This window comes from Oncorhynchus kisutch, linkage group LG24 (assembly GCF_002021735.2).
Source record: "Oncorhynchus kisutch isolate 150728-3 linkage group LG24, Okis_V2, whole genome shotgun sequence".
In the NCBI taxonomy this organism is placed as follows: Eukaryota; Metazoa; Chordata; class Actinopteri; order Salmoniformes; family Salmonidae; genus Oncorhynchus; species Oncorhynchus kisutch.
This window is the reverse complement of record NC_034197.2, coordinates 37,566,217-37,586,370: the sequence shown is the minus strand read 5'-3', so window position 1 is coordinate 37,586,370 and position 20,154 is coordinate 37,566,217. Positions and strand designations below refer to the sequence as shown.

Here is a 20,154-nt window from a genome sequence, read left to right as displayed (position 1 = left end):
ATAACATGCTTCCATTCAGCCACAAGAATATTGGTGAGGTCGAGTGTGCAGGCCAGTCAAGTTCTTCCACACCGATCTCGACAAACCATTTCTGTAGGACCTCGCTTTGTGCACAGGGGCACTGTCATGCTGAAACAGGAAAGGGCCTTCCCCAAACTTTTGCCACAAATTTGGAAGCATAGAATTGTCTAGAATGTATGCTGTAGTGTTAAGATTTCCCTGCACTGGAACCAAGGGGTCTAGCCCGAACCACGAAAAACAGCCACAGACCATTATTCCTTGGCGTTATGCAGGTAGCGTTCTCCTGGCATCCGACAAACCCAGATTCGTCCGTCAGACTGCCAGATTGTGAAGCGTGATTCATCACTCCAGAGAACGTGTTTCCACTGCTCCAGAGTCCAATGGCAGCAAGCTTTACACCACTCCAGGTTGTGATCTTAGGCTTGTGTGCTGCTGCTCGGCCGTGGAAACCCATTTCATGAGGCGCCCGACAAACCATTCTTGTGCTGGCGTTGCTTCCACAGGCAGTTCGGAACTCGGTAGGGAGTGTTGCAACCGAGGACAGACGATTTTTACGCCCCTTCAGCCCCCGGCGGTCCCGTTCTGTGAATTTGAGGAACTGACTTGTTAGAAAAGTGGCATCCTATGACGGTGACACGTTGAAAGTCACTGAGCTCTTCAGTAAGGCCATTCTACTGGCGGTGTTTGTCTATGGAGATTGCATGGCGGTATGCTCGGTTTTATACACCTGTCAGCGACTGGTGTGGCTGAAATAGCCGAATCTACACATTTTGAAGGGATGTCCACATACTTTTGTACCTATAGGGCAACTCCCACTATAAATCTAAGACATTCCCACTGCAGAAGCCAAGGGACAGCTTGTATGGCCTTTTTCCAACGGCAACTGCAATTTGCACAGAATCCCAACTTAAGATAACTTTCTGAGGGTCCAATCATGATGCAGCTTAATGACCATACCATTTCTCTCTCTCTCTCTCTCTCTCTCTCTCTCTCTCTCTCTCTCTCTCCCTCTCCCTCTCTCTCTCTCTCTCTCTCTCTCTCTCTCTCTCTCTCTCTCTCTCTCTCTCTCTCTACCTGTCCTCTCTCTGCCTGTCCTCTCTCTGCCTGTCCTCTCTCTGCCTGTCCCCTCTCTGCTCCCTCCCGCAGGGCTCAAGTAACCAGTTAATGCTCTGCCATTCTCTCTTTACCAAGAGGGTTCTGATGTATTCTGTTTGCTGTGCATCTGCACTACAGAGGAATCTGCAAACACCACAGCCGTACCACAGCCACACCACAGCCACACCACAGTCACACCACAGTAACACCACAGTCACACCACAGCCACACCACAGTCACACCACAGTCACACCACAGTCACACCACAGTCACACCACAGCCACACCACAGTCACACCAGAGCCGTACCACAGCCACACCACAGTCACACCACAGTCACACCACAGTCACACCACAGCCACACCACAGTCACACCAGAGCCGTACCACAGCCACACCACAGTCACATCAGAGCCGTACCACAGTCACACCACAGCCACACCACAGCCACACCACAGTCACACCACAGCCACACCACAGTCACACCACAGCCACACCACAGTCACACCACAGCCACACCACAGTCACACCACAGTCACACCAGAGCCGTACCACAGCCACACCACAGTCACACCACAGCCACACCAGTCACACCACAGTCACACCACAGCCACACCACAGTCACACCACAGTCACACCAGAGCCGTACCACAGCCACACCACAGTCACACCAGAGCCGTACCACAGTCACACCACAGCCACACCACAGCCACACCACAGCCACACCACAGTCACACCACAGTCACACCACAGCCACACCACAGCCACACCACAGTCACACCACAGCCACACCACAGTCACACCACAGCCACACCACAGTCACACCACAGCCACACCACAGTCACACCACAGCCACACCACAGTCACACCACAGCCACACCACAGTCACACCACAGTCACACCACAGTCACACCACAGCCACATCAGAGCCGTACCACAGCCACACCACAGTCACACCACAGCCGTACCACAGTCACACCACAGCCACACCACACCACACCACAGCCACACCACAGCCGTACCACAGTCACACCACACCACAACCTAGATCCAATGATATGGTGACATTTGTTTGGTTGATTTCATATTGAATTCACATTAGTTGACAACTCAAACCAAATGTAAATCAAAATCTAGATGTTGAAAACTAGATCTGTGCCCAGTGGGTAGAGGTCACCTCCATGAACAGCCTTCTCTTCTCATGAAATCATGCAACAGGAATCATAATCTCCTCTCATTTCTGCTCTGTCACTCGCTTGGCTACTCCTGTTGAGGGAGGGAGAGGAGCTTACAGGATTCCTGCCTGGCGAGCCAAATCCAGAAGAAATAACTTGTAGTCTACAAGGCAGACATAAAGATTCACTACAGCCAGGTTACGGTAATGTTTCTCTAAAGCTGAAATCCAACGGAATGTCTATTCCTGTAAGGCCAACATCTCCCTGACGCTCTCTAGCGATGACTGATGCAGTGAATAGCTATCAGATGACTGCAAGAGTTAAGGAATGAATATAAAATATAAATATAGAAAAGTATCGAAGACTTGCTTCATCTCGCTAAGACACTTGTGGGCGGCAGGGTAGCCAAGTGGTTAGAGCGTTGGACTAGTAACCGGAAGGTTGCAAGTTCAAACCCCCGAGCTGACAAGGTACAAATCTGTTGTTCTGCCCCTGAACAGGCAGTTAACCCACTGTTCCTAGGCCGTCATTGAAAATAAGAATTTGTTCTTAACTGACTTGCCTAGTTAAATAAAGGTACAATAATAAATAAAACATGTGTAGAAGATCATAGATATCACCCATAGAAAGGTAGGTGCTATGTTTAGCGTTGATGGTAATGTACACTTGTCACAGTAGGGAGCACAATGTACTGATAGGTATTGCAATTCTCTTTTCACCGGGCGGAAAGCATATAAAGGAATTCATGTGTAAAACTAAAAGGATATAGCATGTGGATGCTAACCAATCAGATTGAAAGGCAAGCTCATCTTGTTATATCACAGTTAAGTATGTCTTTCATCTTGTCCCACAGTCCAGAGATAAAAGGTCACAGCCAGGTCATGTTTGTTTCCCCAATGACAGTACTAAAAGCAATAGTGTTTTCCATTTACTTACTCTACAAAATGGCACCATTGGTTTTGTTCTATGCTTTTCTCTCCCCATTGCTCTCTCTGTCGTCAATGGTTGTTTTTTTTGCGTGTGTTTTTTTAAAGTGGACTGGATTCATGGTTGCTGAGTGAGCCTCCTCTTCCTCTGGACCAGACTTTCTCTGGTGCCGAGAACCCGGAGCAGCCAGGCAGAAAATGCTCTCAACACACAGAAGGAAAAGAGAAATAAAGTACTGAGTGATATGAAGCGTATAAACCCCATGTTATTATCCAATCACTCGAGGCTGTCAAACTAACACAGGGGCAACTAGTTTCAGCTCTAGGGAATTTGCTCTGCAAAATTGTTTTTAAAAGAAACATTGGAGCTCAAACCAGCTTTCCCACAGATTTTTGTACGGAGCTCCTGTCATCCTCATTATTCCAGACTTTGGCAAAACAACAGAGGCATGCCCAGGCAGTGGACTGGAAGAGTCAAGTTGCCAAGCCAAGGAGGGCATTCCTTACTTTCTTCTCTTTTCTTCCACTGGGGGGTTTAATGGCGGGGGCTTAGTGAAAAGCCACATAAAAGAGCTCAGATATCCCTGGAGACGTCTGAAGATAGGTGAGACAAGCAACCCATCTATCCAGACCAACCGATGTCTCTGCTTACTTATTTGTCGCAGCATCTTAGATACCGCTTTTATTAATACAGTCGAATAATAATGAGTCACGTAATCAAGCAGGTAAAAATCTCCACACGACACACACACCGAAACACTTCATCAAACAATAGAACCCGTCTCTTACACTATGCTGATTAATTATTGTATATTGTTGATCTGATAATCAGCCAGTCTCTAAACATTGTTCCCTGTCCCCTTGTTTGTTTAAAGGGTTTCTCCTTTCATCTCACACTGACTAACGTTTACATTATGCTAATGCGTTCATTCTAATTCAAAATCCCTCGATGCCAATTGAGATTATTTGTAGTTATAGGGCAGCTAGCTCCCAGTGGTTGACAGGTGCCTCGTGTGATGATGAAGACACAGTGCTAAACCTGTGAAAACTCCCATGGTAATCAGAAAGAGACAGTACAGGAAAAACCACAGGAGCCTCATAAGCTTTCCAACACAACTCAACCAAGCAAGTTATCATCCAATACAGAGCAGGCATTTTAAAAGAGGTTGTGTTGTTGGTTACACAAGCTGGGTTCCCAAAACATTTTAGATGGATATTTTCACAGTGTGGCTGAAAGTGTTACATTTGCTGGTTTCATGCACTGAATAGACTCTGAAACACTGATCTCCAGCACTCAGCTGGGAGAGCCTCCTTTTGGTCAAAATAACAACCTGACCCTGTTGACAGAGACCAAGTGGAATATGATAACACTTAGTTTTAATGGTTCTGTACGTGATAGACTGCTAACGTTCAGATCGGTGCTGAGCCAGTGCTGAGCCATAGCTGAGCCAAAGCTGAGCCATAACTGAGCCATAGCTGAGGCAAAGCTGAGCCATAGATGAGACAGTGCTGAGCCATAGCTGAGACAGTGCTGAGCCATAGCTGAGCCATAGCTGAGCCAAAGCTGAGCTATAGCTGAGCCATAGCTGAGCCAAAGCTGAGCCAAAGCTGAGCCATAGCTGAGCCAAAGCTGAGCCATAGCTGAGCCAATGCTGAGCCAATGCTGAGCCATAGCTGAGCCAAAGCTGAGCCATAGCTGAGCCATAGCTGAGCCAAAGCTGAGACAGTGCTGAACCCGGGCTGAGACAGTGCTGAGCCATAGCTGAGCCATAGCTGAGCCAAAGCTGAGCTATAGCTGAGCCATAGCTGAGCCAAAGCTGAGCCATAGCTGAGCCAATGCTGAGCCATAGCTGAGCCAATGCTGAGCCATAGCTGAGCCAAAGCTGAGCCATAGCTGAGCCAAAGCTGAGACAGTGCTGAACCCGGGCTGAGACAGTGCTGAGCCATAGCTGAGCCATAGCTGAGCCATAGCTGAGCCAAAGCTGAGCTATAGCTGAGCCATAGCTGAGCCAAAGCTGAGCCATAGCTGAGCCAAAGCTGAGCCATAGCTGAGCCAATGCTGAGCCATAGCTGAGCCAATGCTGAGCCATAGCTGAGCCAAAGCTGAGCCATAACTGAGCCATAGCTGAGCCAAAGCTGAGCCATAGATGAGACAGTGCTGAACCCGGGCTGAGACAGTGCTGAGCCATAGCTGAACCATAGCTGAGACAGTGCTGAGCCAGTGCTGAGCCAGTGCTGAGCCATAGCTGAGCCATAGCTGAGCCAGTGCTGAGCCATAGCTGAGCCAAAGCTGAGCCAGTGCTGAGCCAAAGCTGAGCCAGTGCTGAGCCAAAGCTGAGCCAGTGCTGAGCCAAAGCTGAGCCAGTGCTGAGCCAAAGCTGAGCCATAGCTGAGCCATAGCTGAGCCATAGCTGAGCCATAGCTGAGCCAGTGCACCCTGCTGTCCATAAGTGTTTCATAGGTTGTATCAATTGGCTTTGGCTTATTGTTCTGTTCTGTTGTGGAAATGCTTTTTGAACAATGTTTATTTCAACAAGGCTTATTTCTTACTGTTGGCACCTTGTCACCCTGTCAATAGCAGCCAACCTCTGTGTGTGTGTGTGTGTGTGTGTGTGTGTGTGTGTGTGTGTGTGTGTGTGTGTGTGTGTGTGTGTGTGTGTGTGTGTGTGTGTGTGTGTGTGTGTGTGTGTGTGTGTGTGTGTGTGTGTGTGTGTGTGTGTGTGTGTGTGTGTGTGTGTGTGTGTGTGTTTGTGTGTGTGTTTGTGTGTGTGTTTGTGTGTGTGTGTGCATCCGGAATATATAAACGTGAGGTGATTACGTTTATCTAAATGAATGAGGGGAACGTCAAAAAATGAGAAAGAATCGTGATGAGAGAAACTCAAAGGAAGTGATGAGAGAAAGCAGTTGAGAATGAATCTTCTTCAAGGTGTCACCTCTCCATGATTGAACTTCAGCTTCGTTTATCTCTTTCATTGGATTTCCTACCGCGGTGTCGCACAAAACACACGGCACAAGTCTACATACTCAAGACAGTTAAAACTAATGGAACAAATGTGGTTTTCAGTAGGAAGGCTGTTTTCAGTAGGAAGGCTGTTTTCAATAGGAAGGCTGTTTTCAATAGGAAGGCTGTTTTCAGTAGGAAGGCTGTTTTCAATAGGAAGGCTGTTTTCAATAGGAAGGCTGTTTTCAGTAGGAAGGCTGTTTTCAGTAGGAAGGCTGATTTCAGTAGGAAGGCTGTTTTCAGTAGGAAGGCTGTTTTCAGTAGGAAGGCTGTTTTCAGTAGGAAGGCTGTTTTCAATAGGAAGGCTGTTTTCAGTAGGAAGGCTGTTTTCAGTAGGAAGGCTGTTTTCAGTAGGAAGGCTGATTTCATTAGGAAGGCTGTTTTCAGTAGGAAGGCTGTTTTCAGTAGGAAGGCTGTTTTCAGTAGGAAGGCTGTTTTCAGTAGGAAGGTTGTTTTCAGTAGGAAGGCTGTTTTCAATAGGAAGGCTGTTTTCAATAGGAAGGCTGTTTTCAGTAGGAAGGCTGTTTTCAGTAGGAAGGCTGTTTTCAGTAGGAAGGCTGTTTTCAGTAGGAAGGCTGTTATCAATAGGAAGGCTGTTATCAATAGGACGGCTCTTTTCGACTGCGAAGAAACAGCAAAAAGCTATTGTAATACACTTAACATTTATAAAAACACGATTGCGATATTGCTCTGTCCTTTTTCTCACTGGATATTTCTGAATTGTGATAATCAATCAAAAAAATAGCCCGTCCTTGTATAAACCTTCGGCCTATAGAGGAAGATGATTATTAAGCTACCGGACTTGATGTTGTGTGTGTTGTGACAGGAAACGTATTGTGACAAACTTACGTAGACAAATTGTATCTATGATCGTACGCTATCCATTTAGGTTTTTGTATGCTATTTTAATATATGAGAATTAACCAATGATATCAGGCCACACCCGGCCATGATTACAGACACCTGTGTGTCTTTTGACACTATATAAACGAGTCATCCCGCAGTGTCTGTCATTATACCCTGATGAAGACAGCTTGTCTGTCGAAACGTTGAACATTACATCTTTGCATCTGAGCTCCTAGAGTGTGCAGCTCTCCTACATTTTTTTAAGGGACCGTATAAGGACCTGTTAATCTGATCAAAAGCGTGGATAAATCCATTCCAATCCATTCTTTTTGAATGTACACAGACTCTATGTAGGCCTATGTACTCTAGTCCAAGGCTGTTCAAATCTTATCCTGAAGGGCCAAAACACTTCAGATTTTCATCCTCTCCTTCTAATCAGGGACCAATTCAGACCCGGGACACCAGATGAGGGTAATTAACTAACATGTAGAAACAAAAAAACTCCCTGCCCTCCGGGAAGGGAATAGAATGGTCCTGCTCTAGTCTCTCTCTCAGGTGGTATCAGTCTTCTACGTGCCACTTGTTCTTTATTCTGCCTAAGATAATGCTGGTGACACCAGAATTCATGCAAGATTTGTTTCTGGGGTACCAAGATTGTACGTACTCAAACTTAACTGCCTGTTAATCAATGTACTTAGGGACAAATCCTGTGTGTGTTTAACTCAGATTTTCACATAAATCAGGCATTATAGTCAATGGGATATTCGCACAAAATGTCGTGCGAATATGGAGATTTCAAGTTAGTGTTGTGCTCTCCAGAGGATTGACATAGTATGGTAGAGGAGAGGTCATACAATAAGCTCTTGTTTCCCTCTCTATCTCACGTTTAAATATTGGCTGATATATGATCTAAATTCACAGGTGAGTTCTGGAAGCGCTGAACAGAGGAGGGGGGTATAGGATACCTCAGACTATTGAGCCAGAGATCATTAATCACGCTTCCTCTGAAGGAGGAGGAATCGTCACTGTAGATGAAGGTAGACATACTGCTCTCTTTCCTGTTCCCTATTTCTCTATGTTACTCATCCCTTTCTTTCTCTCTCTCTCTCTCTCTCTCTCTCTCTCTCTCTCTCTCTCTCTCTCTCTCTCTCTCTCTCTCTCTCTCTCTCTCTCTCTCTCTCTCTCTCTCTCTCTCTCTCTCTCTCTCTCTCTCTCTCTCTCTCTCTCTCTCTCTCTCTCTCTCTCTCTCTCTCTCTCTCTCTCTCTCTCTCTCTCTGTCTCATGTCTCTCTCTCTCTCTCTCTCTCTCTCATTCTCTCTCTCTGTCTCTCTCTCACTCAGTTCATTCCCCACAGCAGAGAAGAATGTAGTGTGCATTAGGAAGCTCAGGCAGAGGGTAGTTGTCAGATTATTGTCACTGCGATGATCCTCTTTTCTCTGAGGCAGGGCAGAGCGGTGCGAAGCAGTGGGAGAATAACTTATGACACTGATAGCTGACACAACACACTTCGTTATCTCCCTTGTCTCTGTCATCATCACTCCCCACACGCTCCCTCCCACTCACCCTGAAATTAAATAGAACTCTGAAACTTCTCTGAGAGAAAGAGCGAGAGAAATACTGTTGATATGGAGTCAAAATAAGATAAACAAAGTTGTTATGGAGTCAGAATCAGAGAAATACTGTTGATATGGAGTCAGAATCAGATAAATACTATTGATATGGAGTCAGAATAAGAGAAATACAGTTGATATGGAGTCAGAATCAGAGAAATACTGTTGATATGGAGTCAGAATCAGAGAAATACTATTGATATGGAGTCAGAATAAGAGAAATACAGTTGATATGGAGTCAGAATCAGAGAAGTACTGTTGATATGGAGTCAGAATCAGAGAAATACTGTTGATATGGAGTCAGAATCAGAGAAATACTGTTGATATGGAGTCAGAATAAGAGAAACAGTTGATATGGAGTCAGAATCAGATAAATAAAGTTGATATAGAGTTAGGATCAGAGAAATACTGTTGATATGGAGTCAGAATAAGAGAAACAGTTGATATGGAGTCAGAATCAGATAAATAAAGTTGATATAGAGTTAGGATCAGAGAAATACTGTTGATATGGAGTTAGGATCAGATAAATAAAGTTGATATGGAGTTAGGATCAGAAGCTGCAACAGAGTGGGTATGGAAGGAAGGCAATCACATTCTATGAAATATACAATTAATAAATACTGTACATATTAATAAATACTGTACATATTAATAAATACTGTACATATTAATAAATACTGTACATATGCTCATTATGTGACACTAATGCAGGTGTATATTGGAACACATAAGAACACGCAACAAACCAGCGACCCCCAAGGACCCATCAACCAGTCACAGAGCCAAATGCATTACCCAGCTTGCCCAACCCCCCCACCATCAAATATATTGACTTTCAGCGTGGCGATCTGTTACAGATTCATAAGACATGAAAGAGACAATAATTGAACGGAGAAAGAGCACGTTTAAATGGAATGAATGGAAAAGATCAAAGTCCTGTCTGTTAACAAAAACTATTTACATAACAAATCACTGCAGAGGAGTTCATTCTGATGACGAGTAACATGAAAATCAATTACTCCATGTGTAATTACTCCATGTGTAATTACTCCATATTTAATTACTCCATATTTAATTACTCCATATTTAATTACTCCATATTTAATTACTCCATATTTAATTACTCCATATTTAATTACTCCATATTTAATTAATCTACATTTAATGGTTAAAAAAAATAAAACAAAAATCTGAAGAGATATAATTCTAATTTGAGACCGAGAATGTTTCCATCTTCAACAGAGAGGAAATACCATTTCAATACATGATTAGAGCAAATACACATTAAATCGATGAGGAAATCAATTATATTGGAAGAATTTTAAATAAGGGAGTTTTGGAGATCCCATTCATCATGATTCTGATATCAAAGGAGTATTCACTTCACCTAAGGACGCCGTTGTTAATTTTCAATTTACGTTCTCACACACAGCTTCTCTCTGGGCAGCATTCCTTGGCAAATTAACGCTAGGGTTATTAATTAAAACACATTTTTTGCACGCTCTGTCTATGTGAATAATAGTAGGTACGCAGTTGTTGGAATGAGCCTAGTGACATGTCTCTTTTTTCTATGACATCTGCATGGGTGTAAAGTATTGGTTCAAGGAACGTTGTAGAACTCCAACTCCAGACAGAGACGGGCCTGTCAGAGTGAATAGGAGACCTGTAGTGGAGGCTTATCCTGATTAAATCATGGCCAGCAGATTAAATGGAAAATTCAGCTGGGAACCTGTAAACAACTCGCCTCTCTCTCAGGTACGTTCTCCACGCCTTGCAAATTCACATAGGACGGCAGCACACTCTCATAAACAGCACTTTCAGTACTCACACAGGACAGCAGCAACACTCTCATAAACAGCACTTTCAGTACTCACATAGGACAGCAGCACACTCTCATAAACAGCACTTTCAGTACTCACACAGGACAGCAGCAACACTCTCATAAACAGCACTTTCAGTACTCACATAGGACAGCAGCAACACTCTCATAAACAACACTTTCAGTACTCACACAGGACAGCAGCAACACTCTCATAAACAGCACTTTCAGTAAGCTGCTGGACACATAACAGTGCATGGAGGTGGACTGAATGAATGACTCATTACTCTCATACAGCCTAATGCCCCTCTTTATACACATAGTATAAAACATATAGACTTCGATGGAGCTGTGATCACAGCTATGAGTTTGTGAAAATCTCGCTGGGTCCATGCGACAAGGAGGAGAGCGAAGGAGAGTAGGAGAACGAGGGGGAGCAAGGAGGGCGAGGGGGCGCAGGAGGGCGAGGGGGCGCAGGACTACATCTTCACTTCTCTGAGTACCGTCTGAGTCACCATCCCTCTCTGAAAAGAGCTTCATACACTAATCAAAGGAAACCTTGACAAACACTGCTGATACGGACATGCATTTGGTCTGTCTGAGTAAAGAGACAGCGCCTCCAGAATCGAACGCTCCAAGCATGTCATAGAATTAACCAGGTCTCTCTTGAATTTTTTTTTTTTTATCTCAATGAGTACCTGGATGAATAAAGATTTTTTTAATATAAAAATGATTACTTGAAAGGCAGTATTTATTCCCTTTGTGAGGGGATGGGAAGAAGAGGGGTCGAGGGCTTGTTTATGAATTCTGTCGTTGGCTGCGATGGATCTCTTTATACATCCCCCACCTACACAAGAAGGAATGATTACTTTGAGTGGAAAATTATTTACTATAGCACAAACGTATTACTTTAAGTTTAAAATGTGTGTCACACCCTGATCAGTTTCACCAGGTCTTGTGATTGTCTCCATCCCCCACCAGGTGTCTCCCATTTTCCCCCATTATCCCCTCTGTACTAACAGTTAAAGTCGGAAGTTCACGTACACTTAGGTTGGAGTCATTAAAACTCGTTTTTCAACCACTTCACAAATTTCTTGTTAACAAACTATAGTTTGTATAGTCAACTATAGCCGGTTAGGATATACAGTGTAATACTTTGTGCATGACACAATACATTTTTCCAACAATTGTTTGCAGACAGATTATTTCACTTATAATTCACTCTATCACAATTCCAGTGGGTCAGAAGTTTTACATACACAAAGTTGACTGTGCCTTTAAACAGATTGGAAGATTCCAGAAAATGATGTCATGGCTTTAGACGCTTCTGATAGGCTAATTGACATCATTAGAGTCAATTGGAGGTGTACCTGTGGATGTATTTCAAGGCCTATCTTCAAACTCAGTGCCTCTTCGCTTGACATCATGGGAAAATCAAAAGAAATCAGCCAAGACCTCAGAAAGGTCTTTAGAACTGTAGACCTCCATGAGTCTGGTTCATCCTTGGGAGCAATTTCCAAATGCCTGAAGGCACCGCGTTCATCTGTACAAACAATAGTACGCAAGTATAAACACCATGGGACCCCGCAGCCGTCATACCGCTCAGGAAGGAGACGCGTTCTGTCTCCTAGAGATGAACGTACTTTGCTGGAAAAAGTGCAAACAGAACAGCAGCAAAGGACCTTGTGAAGATGCTGGAGGAAACAGGAACAAAAGTATCTATTTCCACAGTAAGACGAGTCCTATATCGACATAACCTGAAAGGCCGCTCAGCAAGGAAGAAGCTACTGCTCCAAAACCGCCATAAAAAAGCCAGACTACGTTTTGCAACTGCACATGGGGACAACGATCGTACTTTTTGGAGAAATGTCCTCTGGTCTGATGAAACAAAAGTAGAACTGTTTAGCCATAATGACCATCGTTATATTAGGAGGACAAAGGGGGAGGCGTGCAAGCCGAAGAACACCATCCCAACCGTGATGCACCGGGGTGGCAGCATCATGTTGTTGGGGTGCTTTGCTGCAAGAGGGACTGGTGAAATTCACAAAATAGATGGCTTCATGAGGAGAGAAAATGATGTGGCTACATTGAAGCAAGACATCAGTCAGGAAGTGAAAGCTTGGTCGCAAATGGGTCTTCCAAATGGACAATGACCCCAAGCATACTTCCAAAGTTGTGGCAAAATGGCTTAATTAAGGACAACAAAGTCAAGGTATTGGAGTGGCCATCACAAAGCCCTGACTTCAATCCTGTAGAAAATGTGTGGGAAGAACTGAAAAAGCATGTGTGAGCAAGGAGGCCTACAAACCTGACTCAGTTACACCAGCTCTGTCAAGAGTAATGGGCCAAAATTCACCCAAATTATTGTGGAAGCTTGTGGAAGGCCCAAGTTAAACAATTTAAAGGCAATGCTACCAAATACTAATTGAGTGTATGTAAACTTCTGACCCACTGGGAATGTGATGAAAGAAATACAAGCTGAAATAACTCATTCTCTCTACTATTATTCTGACATTTCACATTCTTAAAATAAAGTAGTGATCCTAACTAACCTAAAACATAATTTTTACTAGGATTAAATGTCAGGAATTGTGACAATCTGAGTTTAAATGTATCTGGCTAAGGTAAACTTCTGACTTCAACTGCATACCTGCGTTTTCTGTTGGTCTGCTGCCAGTTCGTCTTGTCTTGTCAAGTCTTAACAGAGTGTTTTCCCGTTTTCCAATAGTTTCTGTTTTCTCATCCTCCTGGTTCTGACCATTCTGCCTGCCGTGAGTCTGCCGTTCTGTCCCCGATTGACGCTGCATTGAATTACTGACCTCGGCCTGCCCTTGACCTGCCATTTGCCTGCCCCTTGTTTTGTACAAACATCTGAAATTCAAACTGTCTGCCTCCTGTGTCTGCATCTGGGTCTTATCCTGAGTCGTGTTAGTACAAACTGGCCATAACTGACCCAGCTGACTCGGACCAGCTCCGTAACGCCCGGCTCCTCCCACGGAGCCACCATTGAAAGACACGATGAGTTGCTTCAAAATCTTATGGAAGGATTCCAGACCTTGGAGGAACGCCATGACCTCACTTTCAATACATTGCCGGAGCAATTCCTTGGATTGTCTATTAGGCAGCCACAACAGTAACCAGCCAGCCTCTTAGTAACCCCGCTATCATCAGCGCATCTCCCCAGCCCAACCCGGCTTCCCGAGACCCCTGCTTACCTCCTCCGTAGCACTAGGCTGGGGATTCAGGAACTTGTCGGGCATTTCTCTCCCAGTGCTCCCTCATCTTTGAGCTGCAGCCCTCTTCTTTTCCCTCGGACCTCTCGAAGTTGGTTCTATCAAGGGTTGGAGCCCGTTCTGCCACACTCATTGCCTGAAGTCGGAGCAGCCTGCCCTGGGACATCATCCTGCGGGCTTGGGAAAAGCCTCGGACCTCTCCGCCATTCCCACTGACTACCATGACCTCCAGGTGGTTTTCAACAAGGCCCGTTCCACATCACTTCCTCTGCATCGGCCCTATGACTGCGTTAACGACCTTCTCCCGGGCACTACACCACATCGGGGGCAGCTTTATTCCCTGTCGGGTCCGGAGACCAAGGCGATGGAAAGGTACATTGACGACTCCCTGGCTGCAGGGTGTATCCATCCTCCTGCCTCCCCTGCTGGCGCAGGGTGTATCCATCCTCCTGCCTCCCCCGCTGGTGCAGGGTGTATCCATCCTCCTGCCTCCCCCGCTGGCGCAGGGTGTATCCATCCTCCTGCCTCCCCCGCTGGCGCAGGGTGTATCCATCCTCCTGCCTCCCCCGCTGGCGCAGGGTGTATCCATCCTGCCTCCCCCGCTGGCGCAGGGTGTATCCATCCTCCTGCCTCCCCCGCTGGCGCAGGGTGTATCCATCCTCCTGCCTCCCCCACTGGCGCAGGGTGTATCCATCCTCCTGCCTCCCCCGCTGGCGCAGGGTGTATCCATCCTCCTGCCTCCCCCGCTGGCACAGGGTGTATCCATCCTGCCTCCCCCGCTGGCGCAGGGTGTATCCATCCTGCCTCCCCCGCTGGCGCAGGGTGTATCCATCCTGCCTCCCCCGCTGGCGCAGGGTGTATCCATCCTCCTGCCTCCCCCGCTGGCGCAGGGTGTATCCATCCTGCCTCCCCCGCTGGCGCAGGGTGTATCCATCCTCCTGCCTCCCCCTCTGGCGCAGGGTGTATCCATCCTCCTGCCTCCCGCGCTGGCGCAGGGTGTATCCATCCTCCTGCCTCCCCCGCTGGCGCAGGGTGTATCCATCCTCCTGCCTCCCCCACTGGCGCAGAGTGTATCCATCCTGCCTCCCCCGCTGGCGCAGGGTGTATCCATCCTGCCTCCCCCGCTGGCGCAGGGTGTATCCATCCTGCCTCCCCCGCTGGCGCAGGGTGTATCCATCCTCCTGCCTCCCCTGCTGGTGCAGGGTGTATCCATCCTCCTGCCTCCCCTGCTGGCGCAGGGTGTATCCATCCTCCTGCCTCCCCTGCTGGTGCAGGGTGTATCCATCCTCCTGCCTCCCCTGCTGGTGCAGGGTGTATCCATCCTCCTGCCTCCCCCGCTGGCACAGGGTGTATCCATCCTGCCTCCCCCGCTGGCACAGGGTTCTTCTCTGTGGAGAAGAAGGACACAACACTGCACCCGTGTATCGATTACCGGGGCCTGAACACCTGCTCAGTAAATGGATGTAATAATCCTGATTCCTTTTTGAGATTCAGAGAGAGAGCCAACAGAAATGAGCGAGGGAGAGCAAGCAAGAGAAACAGAGAGAACAGAGAACAGAGAGAACAGAGAGAACAGAGAGAACCAAACAGAGGGATGGAGATAATGATAGTGGATGAGGTGATGAAGGTTAACTAGTTGTGATGGAGAGAACAGAGAAAACAGAGAGAACAGAGAGAACCAAACAGAGGGATGGAGATAATGATAGTGGATGAGGTGATGAAGGTTAACTAGTTGTGATGGAGAGAACAGAGAAAACAGAGAGAACAGAGAGAACCAAACAGAGGGATGGAGATAATGATAGTGGATGAGGTGATGAAAGTTAACTAGATGTGATGGAGAGAACAGAGAAAACAGAGAGAACCAAACAGAGGGATGGAGATAATGATAGTGGATGAGGTGATGAAAGTTAACTAGATGTGATGGAGAGAACAGAGAGAACAGAGAGAACCAAACAGAGGGATGGAGATAATGATAGTGGATGAGGTGATGAAAGTTAACTAGATGTGATGGAGAGAACAGAGAGAACAGAGAGAACCAAACAGAGGGATGGAGATAATGATAGTGGATGAGGTGATGAAGGTTAACTAGTTGTGATGGAGAGAACACAGAGAACAGAGAGAACCAAAGAGAGGGATGGAGATAATGATAGTGGATGAGGTGATGAAGGTTACCTAGTTGTGATGGAGAGGCACATGTGTTGAGGCAGATGTTACCTTTTCAACCAACAGACAGTAACAACCTTCCTCACCCATCTAAAGTCTATAATCTGTGAGAGTACAAACCTTTTCAACCAACAGACAGTAACAACGTTCCTCACCCATCTAAAGTCTGTAATCTGTGAGAGTACAAACCTTTTCAACCAACAGTCAGTAACAACGTTCCTCACCCATCTAAAGTCTGTAATCTGTGAGAGTACAAACCTTTTCAACCAACAGACAGTAACAACGTTCCTCACCCATCTAAAGTCTGTAATCTGTGAGAGTACAAACCTTTTCAACCAACAGACAGTAACAACGTTCCTCACCCATCTAAAGTCTGTAATCTGTGAGAGTACAAACCTTTTCAACCAACAGACAGTAACAACCTTCCTCACCCATCTAAAGTCTGTAATCTGTGAGAGTACAAACCTTTTCAACCAACAGACAGTAACAACGTTCCTCACCCATCTAAAGTCTGTAATCTGTGAGAGTACAAACCTTTTCAACCAACAGACAGTAACAACCTTCCTCACCCATCTAAAGTATATAATCTGTGAGAGTACAAACCTTTTCAACCAACAGACAGTAACAACTTTCCTCACCCATCTAAAGTCTGTAATCTGTGAGAGTACAAACCTTTTCAACCAACAGACAGTAACAACGTTCCTCACCCATCTAAAGTCTGTAATCTGTGAGAGTACAAACCTTTTCAACCAACAGACAGTAACAACGTTCCTCACCCATCTAAAGTCTGTAATCTGTGAGAGTACAAACCTTTTCAACCAACAGACAGTAACAATGTTCCTCACCCATCTAAAGTCTGTAATCTGTGAGAGTACAAACCTTTTCAACCAACAGACAGTAACAACCTTCCTCACCCATCTAAAGTCTGTAATCTGTGAGAGTACAAACCTTTTCAACCAACAGACAGTAACAATTTTCCTCACCCATCTAAAGTCTGTAATCTGTGAGAGTACAAACCTTTTCAACCAACAGACAGTAACAACCTTCCTCACCCATCTAAAGTCTATAATCTGTGAGAGTACAAACCTTTTCAACCAACAGACAGTAACAACGTTCCTCACCCATCTAAAGTCTGTAATCTGTGAGAGTACAAACCTTTTCAACCAACAGACAGTAACAACGTTCCTCACCCATCTAAAGTCTGTAATCTGTGAGAGTACAAACCTTTTCAACCAACAGACAGTAACAACGTTCCTCACCCATCTAAAGTCTGTAATCTGTGAGAGTACAAACCTTTTCAACCAACAGACAGTAACAACCTTCCTCACCCATCTAAAGTCTGTAATCTGTGAGAGTACAAACCTTTTCAACCAACAGACAGTAACAACGTTCCTCACCCATCTAAAGTCTGTAATCTGTGAGAGTACAAACCTTTTCAACCAACAGACAGTAACAACCTTCCTCACCCATCTAAAGTATATAATCTGTGAGAGTACAAACCTTTTCAACCAACAGACAGTAACAACGTTCCTCACCCATCTAAAGTCTATAATCTGTGAGAGTACAAACCTTTTCAACCAACAGACAGTAACAACTTTCCTCACCCATCTAAAGTCTGTAATCTGTGAGAGTACAAACCTTTTCAACCAACAGACCGTAACAACGTTCCTCACCCATCTAAAGTCTGTAATCTGTGAGAGTACAAACCTTTTCAACCAACAGACAGTAACAACCTTCCTCACCCATCTAAAGTCTATAATCTGTGAGAGTACAAACCTTTTCAACCAACAGACAGTAACAACGTTCCTCACCCATCTAAAGTCTATAATCTGTGAGAGTACAAACCTTTTCAACCAACAGACAGTAACAACTTTCCTCACCCATCTAAAGTCTGTATTCTGTGAGAGTACAAACCTTTTCAACCAACAGACAGTAACAACGTTCCTCACCCATCTAAAGTCTGTAATCTGTGAGAGTACAAACCTTTTCAACCAACAGACAGTAACAACGTTCCTCACCCATCTAAAATCTGTAATCTGTGAGAGTACAAACCTTTTCAACCAACAGACAGTAACAACCTTCCTCACCCATCTAAAGTCTGTAATCTGTGAGAGTACAAACCTTTTCAACCAACAGACAGTAACAACGTTCCTCACCCATCTAAACTCTGTAATCTGTGAGAGTACAAACCTTTTCAACCAACAGACAGTAACAACGTTCCTCACCCATCTAAAGTCTGTAATCTGTGAGAGTACAAACCTTTTCAACCAACAGACAGTAACAATGTTCCTCACCCATCTAAAGTCTGTAATCTGTGAGAGTACAAACCTTTTCAACCAACAGACAGTAACAACCTTCCTCACCCATCTAAAGTCTGTAATCTGTGAGAGTACAAACCTTTTCAACCAACAGACAGTAACAATTTTCCTCACCCATCTAAAGTCTGTAATCTGTGAGAGTACAAACCTTTTCAACCAACAGACAGTAACAACGTTCCTCACCCATCTAAAGTCTGTAATCTGTGAGAGTACAAACCTTTTCAACCAACAGACAGTAACAACCTTCCTCACCCATCTAAAGTCTGTAATCTGTGAGAGTACAAACCTTTTCAACCAACAGACAGTAACAACGTTCCTCACCCATCTAAAGTCTGTAATCTGTGAGAGTACAAACCTTTTCAACCAACAGACAGTAACAACCTTCCTCACCCATCTAAAGTATATAATCTGTGAGAGTACAAACCTTTTCAACCAACAGACAGTAACAACTTTCCTCACCCATCTAAAGTCTGTAATCTGTGAGAGTACAAACCTTTTCAACCAACAGACAGTAACAACGTTCCTCACCCATCTAAAGTCTGTAATCTGTGAGAGTACAAACCTTTTCAACCAACAGACAGTAACAACGTTCCTCACCCATCTAAAGTCTGTAATCTGTGAGAGTACAAACCTTTTCAACCAACAGACAGTAACAATGTTCCTCACCCATCTAAAGTCTGTAATCTGTGAGAGTACAAACCTTTTCAACCAACAGACAGTAACAACCTTCCTCACCCATCTAAAGTCTGTAATCTGTGAGAGTACAAACCTTTTCAACCAACAGACAGTAACAATTTTCCTCACCCATCTAAAGTCTGTAATCTGTGAGAGTACAAACCTTTTCAACCAACAGACAGTAACAACCTTCCTCACCCATCTAAAGTCTATAATCTGTGAGAGTACAAACCTTTTCAACCAACAGACAGTAACAACGTTCCTCACCCATCTAAAGTCTGTAATCTGTGAGAGTACAAACCTTTTCAACCAACAGACAGTAACAACGTTCCTCACCCATCTAAAGTCTGTAATCTGTGAGAGTACAAACCTTTTCAACCAACAGACAGTAACAACGTTCCTCACCCATCTAAAGTCTGTAATCTGTGAGAGTACAAACCTTTTCAACCAACAGACAGTAACAACCTTCCTCACCCATCTAAAGTCTGTAATCTGTGAGAGTACAAACCTTTTCAACCAACAGACAGTAACAACGTTCCTCACCCATCTAAAGTCTGTAATCTGTGAGAGTACAAACCTTTTCAACCAACAGACAGTAACAACCTTCCTCACCCATCTAAAGTATATAATCTGTGAGAGTACAAACCTTTTCAACCAACAGACAGTAACAACGTTCCTCACCCATCTAAAGTCTATAATCTGTGAGAGTACAAACCTTTTCAACCAACAGACAGTAACAACTTTCCTCACCCATCTAAAGTCTGTAATCTGTGAGAGTACAAACCTTTTCAACCAACAGACCGTAACAACGTTCCTCACCCATCTAAAGTCTGTAATCTGTGAGAGTACAAACCTTTTCAACCAACAGACAGTAACAACCTTCCTCACCCATCTAAAGTCTATAATCTGTGAGAGTACAAACCTTTTCAACCAACAGACAGTAACAACGTTCCTCACCCATCTAAAGTCTATAATCTGTGAGAGTACAAACCTTTTCAACCAACAGACAGTAACAACTTTCCTCACCCATCTAAAGTCTGTATTCTGTGAGAGTACAAACCTTTTCAACCAACAGACAGTAACAACGTTCCTCACCCATCTAAAGTCTGTAATCTGTGAGAGTACAAACCTTTTCAACCAACAGACAGTAACAACGTTCCTCACCCATCTAAAATCTGTAATCTGTGAGAGTACAAACCTTTTCAACCAACAGACAGTAACAACCTTCCTCACCCATCTAAAGTCTGTAATCTGTGAGAGTACAAACCTTTTCA

At 44.8% G+C, this 20,154-nt stretch overlaps 1 protein-coding gene across 1 annotated transcript; it reads left to right on the top strand.

Annotated features, from left to right (window-relative positions):
- The first annotated feature begins 287 nt into the window (after positions 1 to 287).
- On the top strand, positions 288 to 2,162 carry LOC116356909 (histidine-rich glycoprotein-like). Its single transcript, XM_031803668.1, has 3 exons — positions 288 to 293; positions 1,168 to 1,174; positions 1,342 to 2,162. Exons 1-3 carry the CDS (start codon positions 288 to 290, stop codon positions 2,160 to 2,162), a joined length of 834 nt encoding a protein of 277 aa, XP_031659528.1.
- Positions 2,163 to 20,154: the final 17,992 nt, after the last annotated feature.